The 13649-nt window shown below is 40.1% G+C and overlaps 1 protein-coding gene across 1 annotated transcript in view; it reads right to left on the reverse strand.

The window, feature by feature from the left end:
• Positions 1-11664, reverse strand: part of SCN7A (sodium channel, voltage gated, type VII alpha subunit) — an 85878-nt gene extending 74214 nt beyond the window's left edge. The window contains exon 1 of the mRNA XM_005857719.2: positions 11340-11664. Within this exon, the coding sequence (XP_005857781.2) occupies positions 11340-11349 (10 nt within the window). The 5' untranslated portion in view covers positions 11350-11664. The remainder of the gene's footprint in view (positions 1-11339) is intronic.
• Positions 11665-13649: the final 1985 nt, after the last annotated feature.

Raw genomic sequence — 13649 nt, forward strand, 5'->3', positions numbered from 1 at the left:
AAGAAAAAGCTAAAGGAGTTCATCACCACCAAACCAGTATTATGTGAAATGCTGAAGGGCATTCTTTAAGAAGAGGAAGAAGAAAAAGGTAAAGATAAAAAATTATGAACAACAAAGTGACAACAAATACACATCTATCAATAAGTGAATCTAAAAATCAAATGAATAAACAATCTGATGAACAGAATAAACTGGAATGTAATAGAATCAGGGGCATGGAAAGGGAGCAGACACAATTCTCGGGGGGAAGGGGATGTGGGGGATGCGGGAAGAGATTAGACAAAGATGTTATACCTATGGACGAGGACGGTGAGGTGGCGAGGGCTTGGCGTGGGGTGGGAACTGGGTGGAGTGGAGCTATGGGGGGGAAAAAGAGGAACAACTGTAATAAGCTGAACAATAAAGATTTATTTAAAAAAAGAAAAAAACTTATAAAAGAAAGCATAAATAAATGGCTTTATAATAATTTAAAATGAAGGTCCTAGTTTAATGAAGCAAAGTGATGGCTAGGACTGAGGAAATAAATACTCTAATATAAACTTTTTTGGTGTTATGAATTGGTACATCTTTTCCAAAAAAATATCTGGCACTAGTTCTCTAAATTAAAAAATGTAAATTTTACCTCAGTAATTTGAGCAATATGAGCATACCCAATAGGTACACCTCAAACCAATTAATATACACAGTGTTCAAAGTTGTGTTTTCTATTAAATTTATTGGGGTGACATTGGTTAATAAATTATATAGGTTTCAAGGCTACAATTCTATGATATAGCATCTGTATATTACATATATATGAATAATAAAGTAAACATTATAAAATGACAATTGAAGATTCAAGTGGTGTTTGGATGTTTCTTGTGCAGTTTTGTTTGCTTTTCCATATGTTTGAAATATTTTGTAAAAAATATTTGGAAAATATCTAGCTCCATAACCAAATATTTATTGGATCACCCTGATTTCAATCTGGAGTTGAGAACTCTTTAACTGTGACCTTGAGCAAGGCACTTAACCTCTCCATGTCTAGTTTCCTCAATTATAAAAAATGAGAACAATAAGAGTACTTACCTCCTAGAATAGTGTGAGCATGGAATGAGTTAATAAATACAAAGCATCCAGAAGAGGTAATACACACTCAATATATACTAGCTGTTACTATTTTAAAGCACTGTATTTTTATGTTTAACTGTCTTTAAATTAACATTTCTGCCATACTTCTTAGAATTTATAAAGAGAATATGCTGAATATAATTTCTTACTAATAAATCAAAGGAATGATAATATTCAATTACAGTCAACTGCAATACTGTGACATGCTTAAATAATTTTTGAAAGATTTCTGCTTTTTACATTTTTTTTCTGCTTTGTTTATTTGTATCTCTTTCATCACCATACTTTTAGATTTTTTTTCTTGCTGCTTTCACGTTGCTTGCTTCTACCGGCTTCCCCTTCTAACAATTCCTCTCTAATTTGCTGGGGATAAACAACCATAACAATGGCACATGAGAGACAGTCCAAAATCTCCAATGGAAAAAAAAAATCAACCATACTGTAAAACTTTTAACTTTTCATTAATCTTCTCCATCCTCCCTAAACCCAAGTTCCATTATTTTTTGTCCTGAAATATAGCTTACAGCATAAATAAATGGCTTTATAATAATAAATAGGGAAGAGCATAAGTCTCTTTAGATTTCAAGATTCCAGCCATGTTTAGAAAAAGCTGATATTTATTTTATTATAAGTATAATTACAATGTCACAATTATTACCTGATAATTTGAAGTCCTGAGGGTAGACTATTTATAAATGGGAGGACTGAATGACAGGCAACTAGCTGAACAGACTTAACATCTAATAGCAAATTACCATATACTCCTGTGAGTATACAATCTCTAGTCTCCAAAAATGGCTCAGATTTCATTTTAATTATTACATAATAATTTATACGCTTAGATTCTTCTTGTATTAGCATCTCTTTACTCTAGTGTGGCTAATCACTTTTTTTTTTATTTCAACTTGTTTTCTTGCCCCTAAGATTGTTTTGCTCTTTCTGACTAAAATGACTGTTGATACATAGCTCTTGTTTTTACATTCTCTGCAATTATGGTCTGCTCAGAGTTCAACCGATTTTGGCTAAGGCTCCTAATCTGTGTGCCTGACCTAGGATTGACCTGCTGTCTGGGTGGACATTCTGCGTTTTTTTGGTGGCTTTGGATTTCCTGATTGCTCAACTCTATCCTTCCTAACCCCTCTCAGAACCCTTGGAACATATTACTGAAATGCGCTCTCTTGCAAAAAGAAGTTGTAAACAACTTCTTGTTTGATAGATGACATATATATATATATATACACACTCATATATATATACACTCATATATATATATGAGTGTATATATATATTAATCTGTACTTATTTTTAATTCTATATTTTAACATTTTAATATTATATATGTTTTAAAAAGTGAGCTCCCATTTTTCTTAAAGATTCTTCTTGCCAATTAATATGTCATGTAGGGAAATATGTTTAACCATGGTGCTTACTTTTGGCATTAATTTATTTGGCAATCAATTGCGGAACACACTTAAGTGCCAAGTACTATGCCAGGTAGCAGTGCTAGAAACATTAATAAAATATAATCACTGAATTTAAGGACAATAGGAGACAGACTTGTACACATATAAGAACCAAGTCATCGTGGTCATCTCTGAAAATTTTTAAGTTTTAAGAGCAACATTGACTGAAATTAAAATCATCTCCAACACTGGTGGACCTGGATTCTACAGAGTGCCAAATTTTCTAATAATCTGATAACAATTAATGTCTCTCTTCTTGAGGAAGGGAGCAGTCTAGAACACTAAGCTTCAGAATTACAGTCAGTATACACAATAGGATTAGAGGTCTATATCCAGTGTCAGATAACAAAGTCTCCCTCTCTGTATCTGAGTGTAAATTTGCTATGAACAATAAATAAAGGAAAACGTATTGGCAGTTGAAACATCAGGAAGGAACATACACCACTGGGGATAGGATCCCAATGAAGGTCTCCTGACTCACTAACAAATGCCTCTATGACAGTGACAGAGATGATAGAAAGTGAGGCTACTAGGAACACAAAAGTAAAGCTGCTTCTGGCTTAAATAGTTCAATTTGAGTCTTCTAAGACAACACAGGTTTGGGTGCCCGACTAGTAAGTCTGGGAAAGTGGTCTGACCCAACATTGTAAACCACTAGTGACTCCAATTTCTCCAGATGTTCTTCAAACTTCTACTCCTTTGTAAACTTGGCCTCTAAAATTTCTGAATTGCCCCTTATTACTCTAACAAAATGAACAAGTTGTAGAAGAGCCAGGATCTTCCTAGAATTGTATTTTTGGTGAATCCGGCCTGTCAAATCCTTGACCAAAAATTCCTGGCCAGTGGCCACATTAGGGCTCAACAAGTGGAAGAAAAAGTACCATTTGTCACTTCTCAATAGAATGCATGAGGGTTTTGTCATGCAACCAGATTCTATAACTTGCCTTCAACCCTGAAGTCCTTGGTGCCACTGGGTCCCCAGAGATGCAAGACCTGCTCTCAATTTCTGTTTAATATAATCCATAACTGGAGCTCTTCCTGGAGCTCTTGGGGACCACTCACAGCAAGCTGACTTCCCTGAGCATCTTGCTAATCTGCGATGGGACTGTTGAAATTCTCTTAACCTTCATTGTTGCCCAGCTTCTGAGCAGTGGAGCTAAGCTCATCGATCCGCAAACCATGCCCTGAATATGCAACCAGATGAAAGAGTTCGGAACCAGTTGTCACATAAGGCAAACCATAAACCTCTAGCACATAGTCTGGCTCGGGGTTAGCTTGAGACATGTATAAGAGCTTCAACAATGTGTCAGACTCTGGATGGCTGACAAGATGTCACAGTGTCCAACCTGCAGGTCCTGAATCCTGGGGCCTCTCAACAGACAAAGGTGAGAGTGGCCTCTGGTCATACTAGCTCTTGAGGACCTATTGGAAATCTCCAGGTGTTAATATTGAAAACCCAGGAGCAAACAGCCCAACCCAGGAAGACAGTTTCAGAATATTTTGGGCTGAGGCCACCTGAAATGAATCTAATGCAGCCTGTCAGACAGAAAGATTCCTTTGGATGATAGCCCAGCTTCATCCAACCACCTTTATAAAGCAAGCAGAGACAGCGTTCGCTTTCAATTCAGTCCTGCATTTTCTTTTTTTTTTCTTTTTTCTTGTTAGATATCCTAAGTATGAGACATAGAACATCACTGGGGAGAAGATCCACATTCTTTTCACCCCTTTGAGCACCTTCTTTTCCTTAGCTCTAAAGTTTCCTCATTCTCTGGGTACCTGTTTAGCAATGACCTTACCAGGTACTACCATTCTGCCACAGAGATCCTAGGGTAGAACAGTCCTAAAGTTTGAAATCAAAGAAATGCAACTGGGACAGCCACCTTATCCTATTGCTCCCAATTCCCTCTGAGATAGCAAATCTCCTTTTCTTTCCACTCTTTCCTCTTGTTCCCAACACGTCCAATCTCATCTATAAGTAGTGTGATTAGAAGTCACGGGTTTTGGGGACAGTTTGGGTGTATGCTGAAATTGTTGAAAACTAATTATTATTATTATTTTTTTTTAGGTTTCAAATTATGGCAATTTATTTTATTTTATTTTTATTTATAATTTCTTTATTGGTTAAGGTATTACAAATGTGTCCTCATCCCCCCCATTGGTTTGGCTTATATGCATGCATACAAGTCCTTTGGTTGATCTCTTCCCCTTACCCCCACCCTCCCCTACTTTCCCTCTGGGAATTAGTTGGAGGACGAATGACATGGCCACCCAATCAGTGAGCCAGTGCTTTGCCTCTGTTCCCAGGGAAGAGGTTGTGTGGATAACATTTTCTACCAGCAGCTGGAGCTGCCTCTTCTGAGAGATAATGAAGGAGAGCAAAGAAAGGGCAAGTCAGAAGTCAATGTTTTTCCTCTCTCCTCCCACTCCTCTTTCTTCTGTCTCTCGGTTTGATTCACAGAGAACAGCCTGCCAGTAATGCAGTCAGGCTGTGGATCCAGATTCTGCACATGTAGGAAGTGACTATCCAGGGCAGTCACAGCCTCCTCAATTTCATTTTTCTCCTTAGGGAATGAAACAACAACATACAAATAATCAACCTTTGTGCTTCCTGGGAAGCTGGATTTGATCCTCATGATGAGAAACAGATGCTAGATTTGCTTTGCCAAAAAGAATTATAAAATGTTCTACCCTATACTAGATAGTATATATTATGTATTCTCCTCACTTATTTACCAAAAGATTTAGGGTAGCTTACAAGGGTGTAGGCCATAGAGCAAGAAAATATCAATTAGGAAAAATGAAGGGGAAAATACAGCATAATGGATCCACAGAGTAAGGATAATATCCCAAAAGGCCAATTTCATTCTAACATGGAATAGGAAATAAAAGGAAAAATGACTTCTCATTTAGTTTCCAAACTATTTTGAGACAATTAAGCTTTCTATCAGCATGAACAATGCATCAAGCCTATTGCACCAATGAAATTCAGATAATTGTAATCAAAAAAAGTAATGACAATGCTGATAAACAAGTTAACTTGGGACTAGAATGCACTGCATACATAAGTGAAGGAGACAGGTAATGTAATCACTGAATGGAATCTATATTGTTGAGAATGTAGAAATTACACATGCTTTAGAGAAGAGACCAATTTATATTGACATTTTTGTTTGTCAGGACTACTTGAGTGCACTTCAAAGATATATTATGGCTTATATTTCATCTTTCCCACATTCTGTGATGACCCACAACTAAGTTCTCTGATGCAGACAGAGCCTTTGCCCTTAGAGCTCTCTATCATCTCCCCCGCCCCCTCCACTCTGGGGTTTAGAACTCAAATGATATAGATGCATTGCTTTTTTATGGAAGATAGAAAAATATTATCGTTGTCTTTTAGGAAGCAGAAAAATATGAAGAAAGGTGATTAAAACTAATGAGACTCTGAAAGATATGGATAAGATTAAAACAATAGCTTTAGCAGTAAAGCTCTAGAGACGTAAATGAGACTCTTCTCAGTAGATATGACCCTTGACCCTCTGGGATATGAAAGCAATGGGCACCTTCACACAGTTCAGGTGAGAATGTGAATAAGTGCATTTTTATTGGAAGGACTGTTTGGCAATACTTACATGTACTCTTTGCCCCCCACCCCCACACACCACCACCACCAAATTAAACTTCCCAGTGAATATTCTTGCTGAAGTTGAGAGGTCATGTTTGCAAAGATATTAGTCACAACAGGCCTTTAATTTCAAAGACTGAAATCAATCTAAGTGTCCACCCTAAGGAGCTAATATCGTAAATCCAGTAGGTTGCTATCATGAGACACTATTTAGTAAACATGAAGAATGAGATGTGCCTGTGCTCATATGGAAAGATTCCCAAAATAAATTACTTCATGAAAAATGTAACATTAGGAATGGCTTGCCTTGTTTACCTTTGAAAAATGTTTTATAAGAGTTATATACATAGGGTTATATATGCTACCACATGCATAATGTTCCCCCTCTGGAAGAAATGAAACTGCTATATCCATGAAGAGGAACTGAAAAGGTGTCAGGAGATTCTGTTGCTTTCTGGTTAACGGTTCTCTACTACTTGAATGTAATATACCATGTACGTATTACGAAAACCCAGAAGGGGACGCTTATACACTGAAGGCTGGGGAATAAAGGTCAGATTGACCAAAAAGGCACCAATCCACCTGGAATTTTGCAGCTGCCTGTTCCCCTTGATTTCAACCCACTTGGTTTTTTGCTTTGGGATTATTTTTCCACTTCAGCTGCTTATTTCCTGTTTAACTTTGATTAGCTGACTCCTACTCTTTAATTCTTCCTGGCATACAATTTATCTCGCCTGCCCTAATTGACTTTGCCTCCTTTGTCCCTGGACCTGGAGTCTGACTGCAGCTGTTTCTGTTCCCAAGTCAGCCCATTTTGGCCTCAGTATATCCACTTCATTCTGGTCTCAACTCTCTCATTCTGACAGTTTCAGCCAATATGTCATCTTGCAGAAGAAAATTATAAATAACTTTCTCAAAAACACAAGTATGCACTGTCGTTTTGTCTTTTTAAAAATAAATTTTACGAATTTTAATCTAGGCATTCTTCTGGATTCAAAAGCTAGGAAAACAGCCTTGTAAATCATGAGCAGCAGCAAAAGTTCAAAGGGACAGGTCCCATCTCTCCTCAAATAGATCACCTTTGAGAACTGAACGCCCCTCAAAATCTGGTAAACTTGTATTCCAATGATGGTTCATTAAAAGAATCAGGACCTGAGCTCTTTGCAAATGTCTTCTTTCCAGGGAGGAGGAGAGCAGATCACACACATTCGGAGTATGTGTGATCCTCCTATACTGAGGAGAATAAATCCTCCTATACTGAGGAGGATAAAAGTGTCATATGACAGTCTTAGCACCCAAGTCTCAATGCCCTTATACCAGCGGTTCTCAACCTGTGGGTCGCGACCCCTTTGGGGGTCGAAAGACCCTTTCATAGGGGTCACCTAAGACCATCGGAAAACACATATATAATTACATATTGTTTTTGTGATTAATCACTATGCTTTAATTATGTTCAATCTGTAACAATGAAATTGGGGGTCACCACAACATGAGGAACTGTATTAAAGGGTCACGGCATTAGGAAGGTTGAGAACCACTGACTTACACGAATGAGACCAAGGAAAGCTAGGTGGATGTCCCAATGCCTTGAGAAGATGCAGGACAATAAGTCTCTGTGGGAGACAGAGTCTCAGCAGGGTGAGCCATTATGGCTGGTGAGGCAACAAAGGGGTTCCAGGAACATGAAGAAAAGCCGCCTTGGTCTTTAAATGTGCCCACTTGAGCTTCTCTATGGCAACCTCATGGTTCGCTAGCCATGTCCCTTGTTTCTGTGAATATGACAACAAATTCCAAGCTGGGCCTGTCCAGCCCACCAAAACAAGCGTGTTGGGGAAAGGCCAGAATCTTTCCAGAGCACACTGTTCTGTGACCCTAGTCAGACCCTTGACAAGGAAAATCTGGCCAGAGGCCAATAAAGAGCTCAACCAGGAAGAATGTGTTGTTGCCCCTGCTAGAGTCATACAAAGGAGAGCTTGTTATGCATGTAACTTCTATACTCATCAGCGATCCTGAGACCTTTTGACCTGTGGTTTTAGGTGCCACTGAATCTGTGGAATATAAATTTTTAAAAAATTTCATAACTGGCACAGTCACTGGAACCCTGAAGGCCTCCTAAAGCTGGCTGTCCACCTCGGCTCCTGATCACTCTCAGAATGTTGGTCTGTTCCTCCAGGATCTACTCCTACTCCCCAAACTCTCTAGCTTTTCAAGTGAGGAACCAAACACATAGATACCCAACCACTTCTCGAATTTCAGAGAAACCAGAGAGGAGCCTTGAAACATATTAGCACAAAACTAGCTATGGACCAGAGCCAGAGTTATAGCCCATAATTAGCACTTAGACCATGCAGCTTCGGGAAGGACTCGGAGAGTGAGAGGCTGGTGGCCTGGGAGCCTCACTCTGGCATCTACAGCAGATAGGAAGGAATATTCCATTCAACACCATAGATTCAACCAGGGACATTCATCCCCCTCCCCCAACCCAATCAACATCCTCTGATGTTCTAGTTTAAAACCAAATGCCCTGACCTGATTTCAGTCTTTTAAAAACAGAATTTCCCTGGGCACGGCCCTAACTTAATCAAGCTCTTGTTTGATGCTAATACAGTCAGTTTGGCAGTTGGCTGCCACCACACAGGTGGGAATCCTCAGCCAGCATCAGTCTGAGTCAATTCAGTCAGAAATACTGTGTACACAACAGGGATATCTGTTGGCCAGACAAATGGGGGTTCCCCCGTCAGCATAGAATATAACCAGAATAAGACTGGTTTATAAATAGCAATGATTGAACAAATTCATGGAAATCATAATCCCACCTGGGCCAAGAGATATAGACCAATGGAAAAATATCCCTAGAAGCCATCAGATGAAAACTTTCTCTGCAGTGTTCAAGGTTCCTTCTTTCAATGTTGTAAAGATGAGACCTTGCTTACCTGGCCTTGATAGTGAGAGACTGTGCATTGCTGATAGCTAGTAGGGTGGGCAGGGTTTACACACGTCCTCTCACAACTGATCAATGCTGATACTGGTAGTGAAAATAATGGGACCAGACTCCCAGAAATCAAGAATGTCCTTTTTATGCTAATGCCCCCACCATAAGCTTTCAAGAGAAAGTCTATGGTGGTAGAGATAGGATCCTGGGTCAGGCTCAGAATGCCTCATTTATGATACAGATCCTGTCATAATGAGATCTAGGGCTGGGGTCTATTAGGATATTTCTTCCCTAGGTAGGAGTTGAGCAAAATACTGTTGTTTTTATTTCCAGTGTGCTTTAGGCCTATATTTATCATCTCTGATCAAGCTATGGGAGTATATATCGACTACCCTCCCAGAGCTTCTCCCACAGGAGGCTGTGAGACACAAGACTCAGTTCCCAGGTGCCTGGCTCTACCACCCACTCTCCAATGGAGGCTGATGGGCAGTGGCAGGTCCTGGGGCCTGCCCACATCATCTGGGATCTGGTGGTCCTTCTTCCTGAGCCCACGTCCAATTTTAAGATTTTCTCCTATTGTTTTAAATATATTGATGGGAAAGAAGGTGCTCAGAGTACTTCTCCCCTGAGTGCAGGGTTTTAATTACTCCCAGCCCTCAAGAGTGGATTATGTATGCCTAAACTCTGATTTTTCCTATAGTAACTAATGGATCAAAATACATTCACCAATAGCCAATATGGGATGATGGTTTCATCCCAAGGAAGAAAGACCATATGACTAAATCAAAATTTGAAACTAAAAAGAGAAAGTGGCTAAAGCATATATTGAGAGCATTCAAAGATGTTTAAACATAAAATGTTGCAAGGATGGAAGCTCACAGGTTAGAATATACTTGAAACTGTACAGGTGGCAAGAGATCATGACCTGCATGTGAATTTCACTTCCTCTAGTGAGGCCTGTGAAAGCTCCTTTTATTCAGATATTGAACTTGACTTAAAATGAGAGCCAGAACAGTGAAATAAATGTATAAAAACAGAAAAACTCTTTATGCAAACAACAGTTAAACACATTACCTTCACAAAACCCTTCTGTAATTTAGTCCTTACCAGAATATAAGTTTTTGATGTGTGATTTACAATAAGAAAAATAAAGCTTAATCAAAAGTTAAATAATTTGCTTCATTTTTCACAAAAATGGAAATCATGTTTCATTATTCTTAACCTCAAAGTCTTCTTTATTGGACTTCAACTCTTCATTCATTAGCTAGGTAATTACTGACAAATTACTCCTTATGGGCCTTATCTGCTTGACCTGTAATTTTAATAAGGGCTCCATGTAGCAGGTATGGTACCCAGGATTCTTTTTTATTGGGCCCTGCTTCCTTCTATTGTTGCCATAAACTACTCTCCTGAACAATAGCCAGGAAGAAAAAATAACCACAAAAAGCACCACCCAAACTCCTTCCCATTTTAAGAGATTTTTCTGACCAATACCCAAACCTGCATCCATCATTTCCACAAGTAAAGGGAGCCCGTCACTGTCATTCCACCTGCATTCATCACTTATCCTGCTCTGACGGTACCCTGAGTGTTGGAGGCAACATATAGCCAGAGTCACAATGAATAATCATTGCTTCAAAAAGAAAACCTCCGGACGTATGCATTTTACAGAACTAATCAATGAAAGAAAACAACCACAACCCAAAACCTGTTGATCCAGACAATACCAAATGCCTAGTGGTTTAAACTAGGCACAACAGTTCCCATCATATCTATGCCTCTAATTTTATACTGTCCGTTCTTACATGAAAGGCACCAATCTTGAAATCACTAAATTACTTAGAATATGAGACAAGATTCCTTAGGAGAAATATGCTCCAGCCTGCATAGGGTATCATTCCTTCTCTTCTATTATTGTGTCATGTGACCTAAAAACCATTGACAAGTAGGGCTTCTAGATATTTTACACCAACATAACTTCTTGGTTTCAGAAGCTTACCTGGTGGGATGAACAAACTGCCCACACATACCTTGCAGAGCAAACACCCACAGGCCACTGCTGCTCTCAAAAGCAGCTCTCTCCATTCATGTCCAGAATCTATTAATCGCCTGGGGTGTGTATGGGGTGGGGTCGGTGGGGGTTGGGTGGGGAAGACTGGCTGCAGATGACACCCTCCTGGGACTGGGCACACGGCAAGGAAAAAACACTTACTTGCTCCCATGTGATGGGTCTCCGCCAGCACCTGGGCTCCTTGGAGCCCTTGGAGCTGGGCTCCCTGGAGCCCTTTCTCTCCTCCTGGGCTTCTCTTTCTTTCTGATCTCTCTGGCTTCCTGGGCTCCGGTGGCTTAGATGGTGTTGCTAGATTAGCATCTGCCCTCACCAGCTGATGCCACCCAGGCTCGGTAGTAAACGGCCCCACTGAATTGCCAGCTAGAACCCGAGTCACTGGGGCAGCTGCCCAGCCACTAACCCAGGGAACCCCTCCAGCCAGATGCGCAGTGGAGCCGCGCCCGCCGCCTGGAAGCTGTTTTGTGTCCTTCCCACTCCTCCCTCCCCGCTCCTCCGCCCTCAGCTCCAGGCCAGTGTTGGACTTCAACACCCGGGCGTGGGCGTGGTGATGTTGACTGAAACCGGCTGCGGAGGCTGCTGCTGCCGCAGGACCCCGGCAGCTGCGAGGGCTTGTGCCCCAGCTGCCTTGGGAAGGGAGGGGGCGAGGGGAGCGGGATCTGTAAGGAGGTGGAGCGGGGAGAAGACTTGGACTTGAAGAAATGGAGAGGCGATTCAGAGCAGGGATGCAGTTAAGGTGGGAGGTTGGAGAGGATGGCAAAGAGATGTGATGGGGAGGGAGAGGCGGGGAAGAGTGAGAGAGGACGGCAGCGAACAGGTTCTTTACCTCCAGCTGCTTTCTCTGTCGCCTTGCCCAGCTGCCCCAGTGGAGCCTGCGGCATTCAAATCTGGACATGGCTGTGGTGTGGCTGTGTGATGTGTGTGTAGGTGTGTGTAGGTGTGCAGCTGTCTAGGGAACAAAGGCCTGGAGCTACAACCTCCTCACTCTAGGTTTCTTTCCAGCTCTGGTGATTTGAAACACAAGGGGCCCAGGAAAAACTATGCATTTTGGAAATTTTGGGGATGGTGAAGGGAAAAGTTGTCCAACCTTCTTTCTCAAAGGGAGTTTGGAGATTTTCCCACGCCATAGCACATTCATTTTATAATTCCAATTTGTTTGGAAGGGGTAAAGTTTCCTTAAAAAAAATAAATTCCTGCAACACACTGAGGAAAGGGGGAAAGAAATCATGTATATTTATGAGATTCAAATTGTATATTGCCAGTTATAGAACAGAGGAGTAAAGTGGGATTCAGCTAACACTGTTTCTGTGCAAAACCATCTTAGGCACAGCATGTTTCATTCACGATTCACAGAAAGGGAGGGTCTGTTGCATGTATTTTGTTTGTTTAAATTATATATTTATTATGAAAAATCCCAAATATATACAAAAATACAAAGAAAGTACAATAAACTCCTATGTATTAGTACTCAGCCTCAACTATTGTGAACACATAGACAATCTTGTTTTTCTGTATCCTCCTTCCCACCTTAAATTAACTTAAAAGTGGTTCAGATGTCATATCATTTTATCCAAAAATACATCAGTATATGTCTCTGAATGATAAGAATTTTAAAAAAATATAACCCAAGACCATTATCATACCTAAAAATTAACAATAATTATTTTGTGGTGTCAAATATGCACTTGATTTTTTTCTAACAGACAACATAAGAATCACCAGCTTTCTTCCGCATGCTATGTGGTAACAAGTGAATTTTCCAGTGCATAGAACTTTTCCTTGGAGCAATCTGACACATCCCTTCTCACTTAGTAAAATCCTATGCATCTCTCAGTACATTCAAAGATAATATAAACTTAAATTTATTAATATCAAATATTTGATAGCTTAAATAAGATATTTGACATAAACAGAAGTAGAGTAGGCCCCTCTATCTGCGGATTATCTTTCTGTGGTTTTAGTTACCTTATTGTCAACTACAGTCTGAAAATATTAATTGGAAAATTCCAGAAATAAACAATCCATACATTTTCAAGTGCCATTCTAAGTAGCACGAGGAAATCTTGAAACCCCATTCTGTTCCGCAAGATGTGAATCCTCCCTTTGTCCACTCCTGGACCATCAGTAGCCATCGTGCTTATTGGAGCGATTGTCATGGCATCACAAGGCTCGTGCGTGTTCAAGTACCACTATTGTTCTTCATAATGGCCCCAAAGCACAGAAGCCATTATGCTGGCAATTTGAATACTCCAAAGAGAAATTTTAAAGTTTTGAGTGAAAGGTGAATAGTCTCTACTTAATCAGAAAGAAAAAGAAATCGTATCCTGAGGTTGCTAAGATCGACAGTAAGAACAAATTTTTTACCCATAAAATTGTAAAGAAGGAAAAGAAATTTGTGTTCGTTTTGCTGTTTGTTGCACCTCAAACTGCAAAAGTAGTGGCCACAGTGTGTGA

This window comes from Myotis brandtii, unplaced genomic scaffold (genome assembly GCF_000412655.1).
Source record: "Myotis brandtii unplaced genomic scaffold, ASM41265v1 scaffold112, whole genome shotgun sequence".
In the NCBI taxonomy this organism is placed as follows: domain Eukaryota; kingdom Metazoa; phylum Chordata; class Mammalia; order Chiroptera; family Vespertilionidae; genus Myotis; species Myotis brandtii.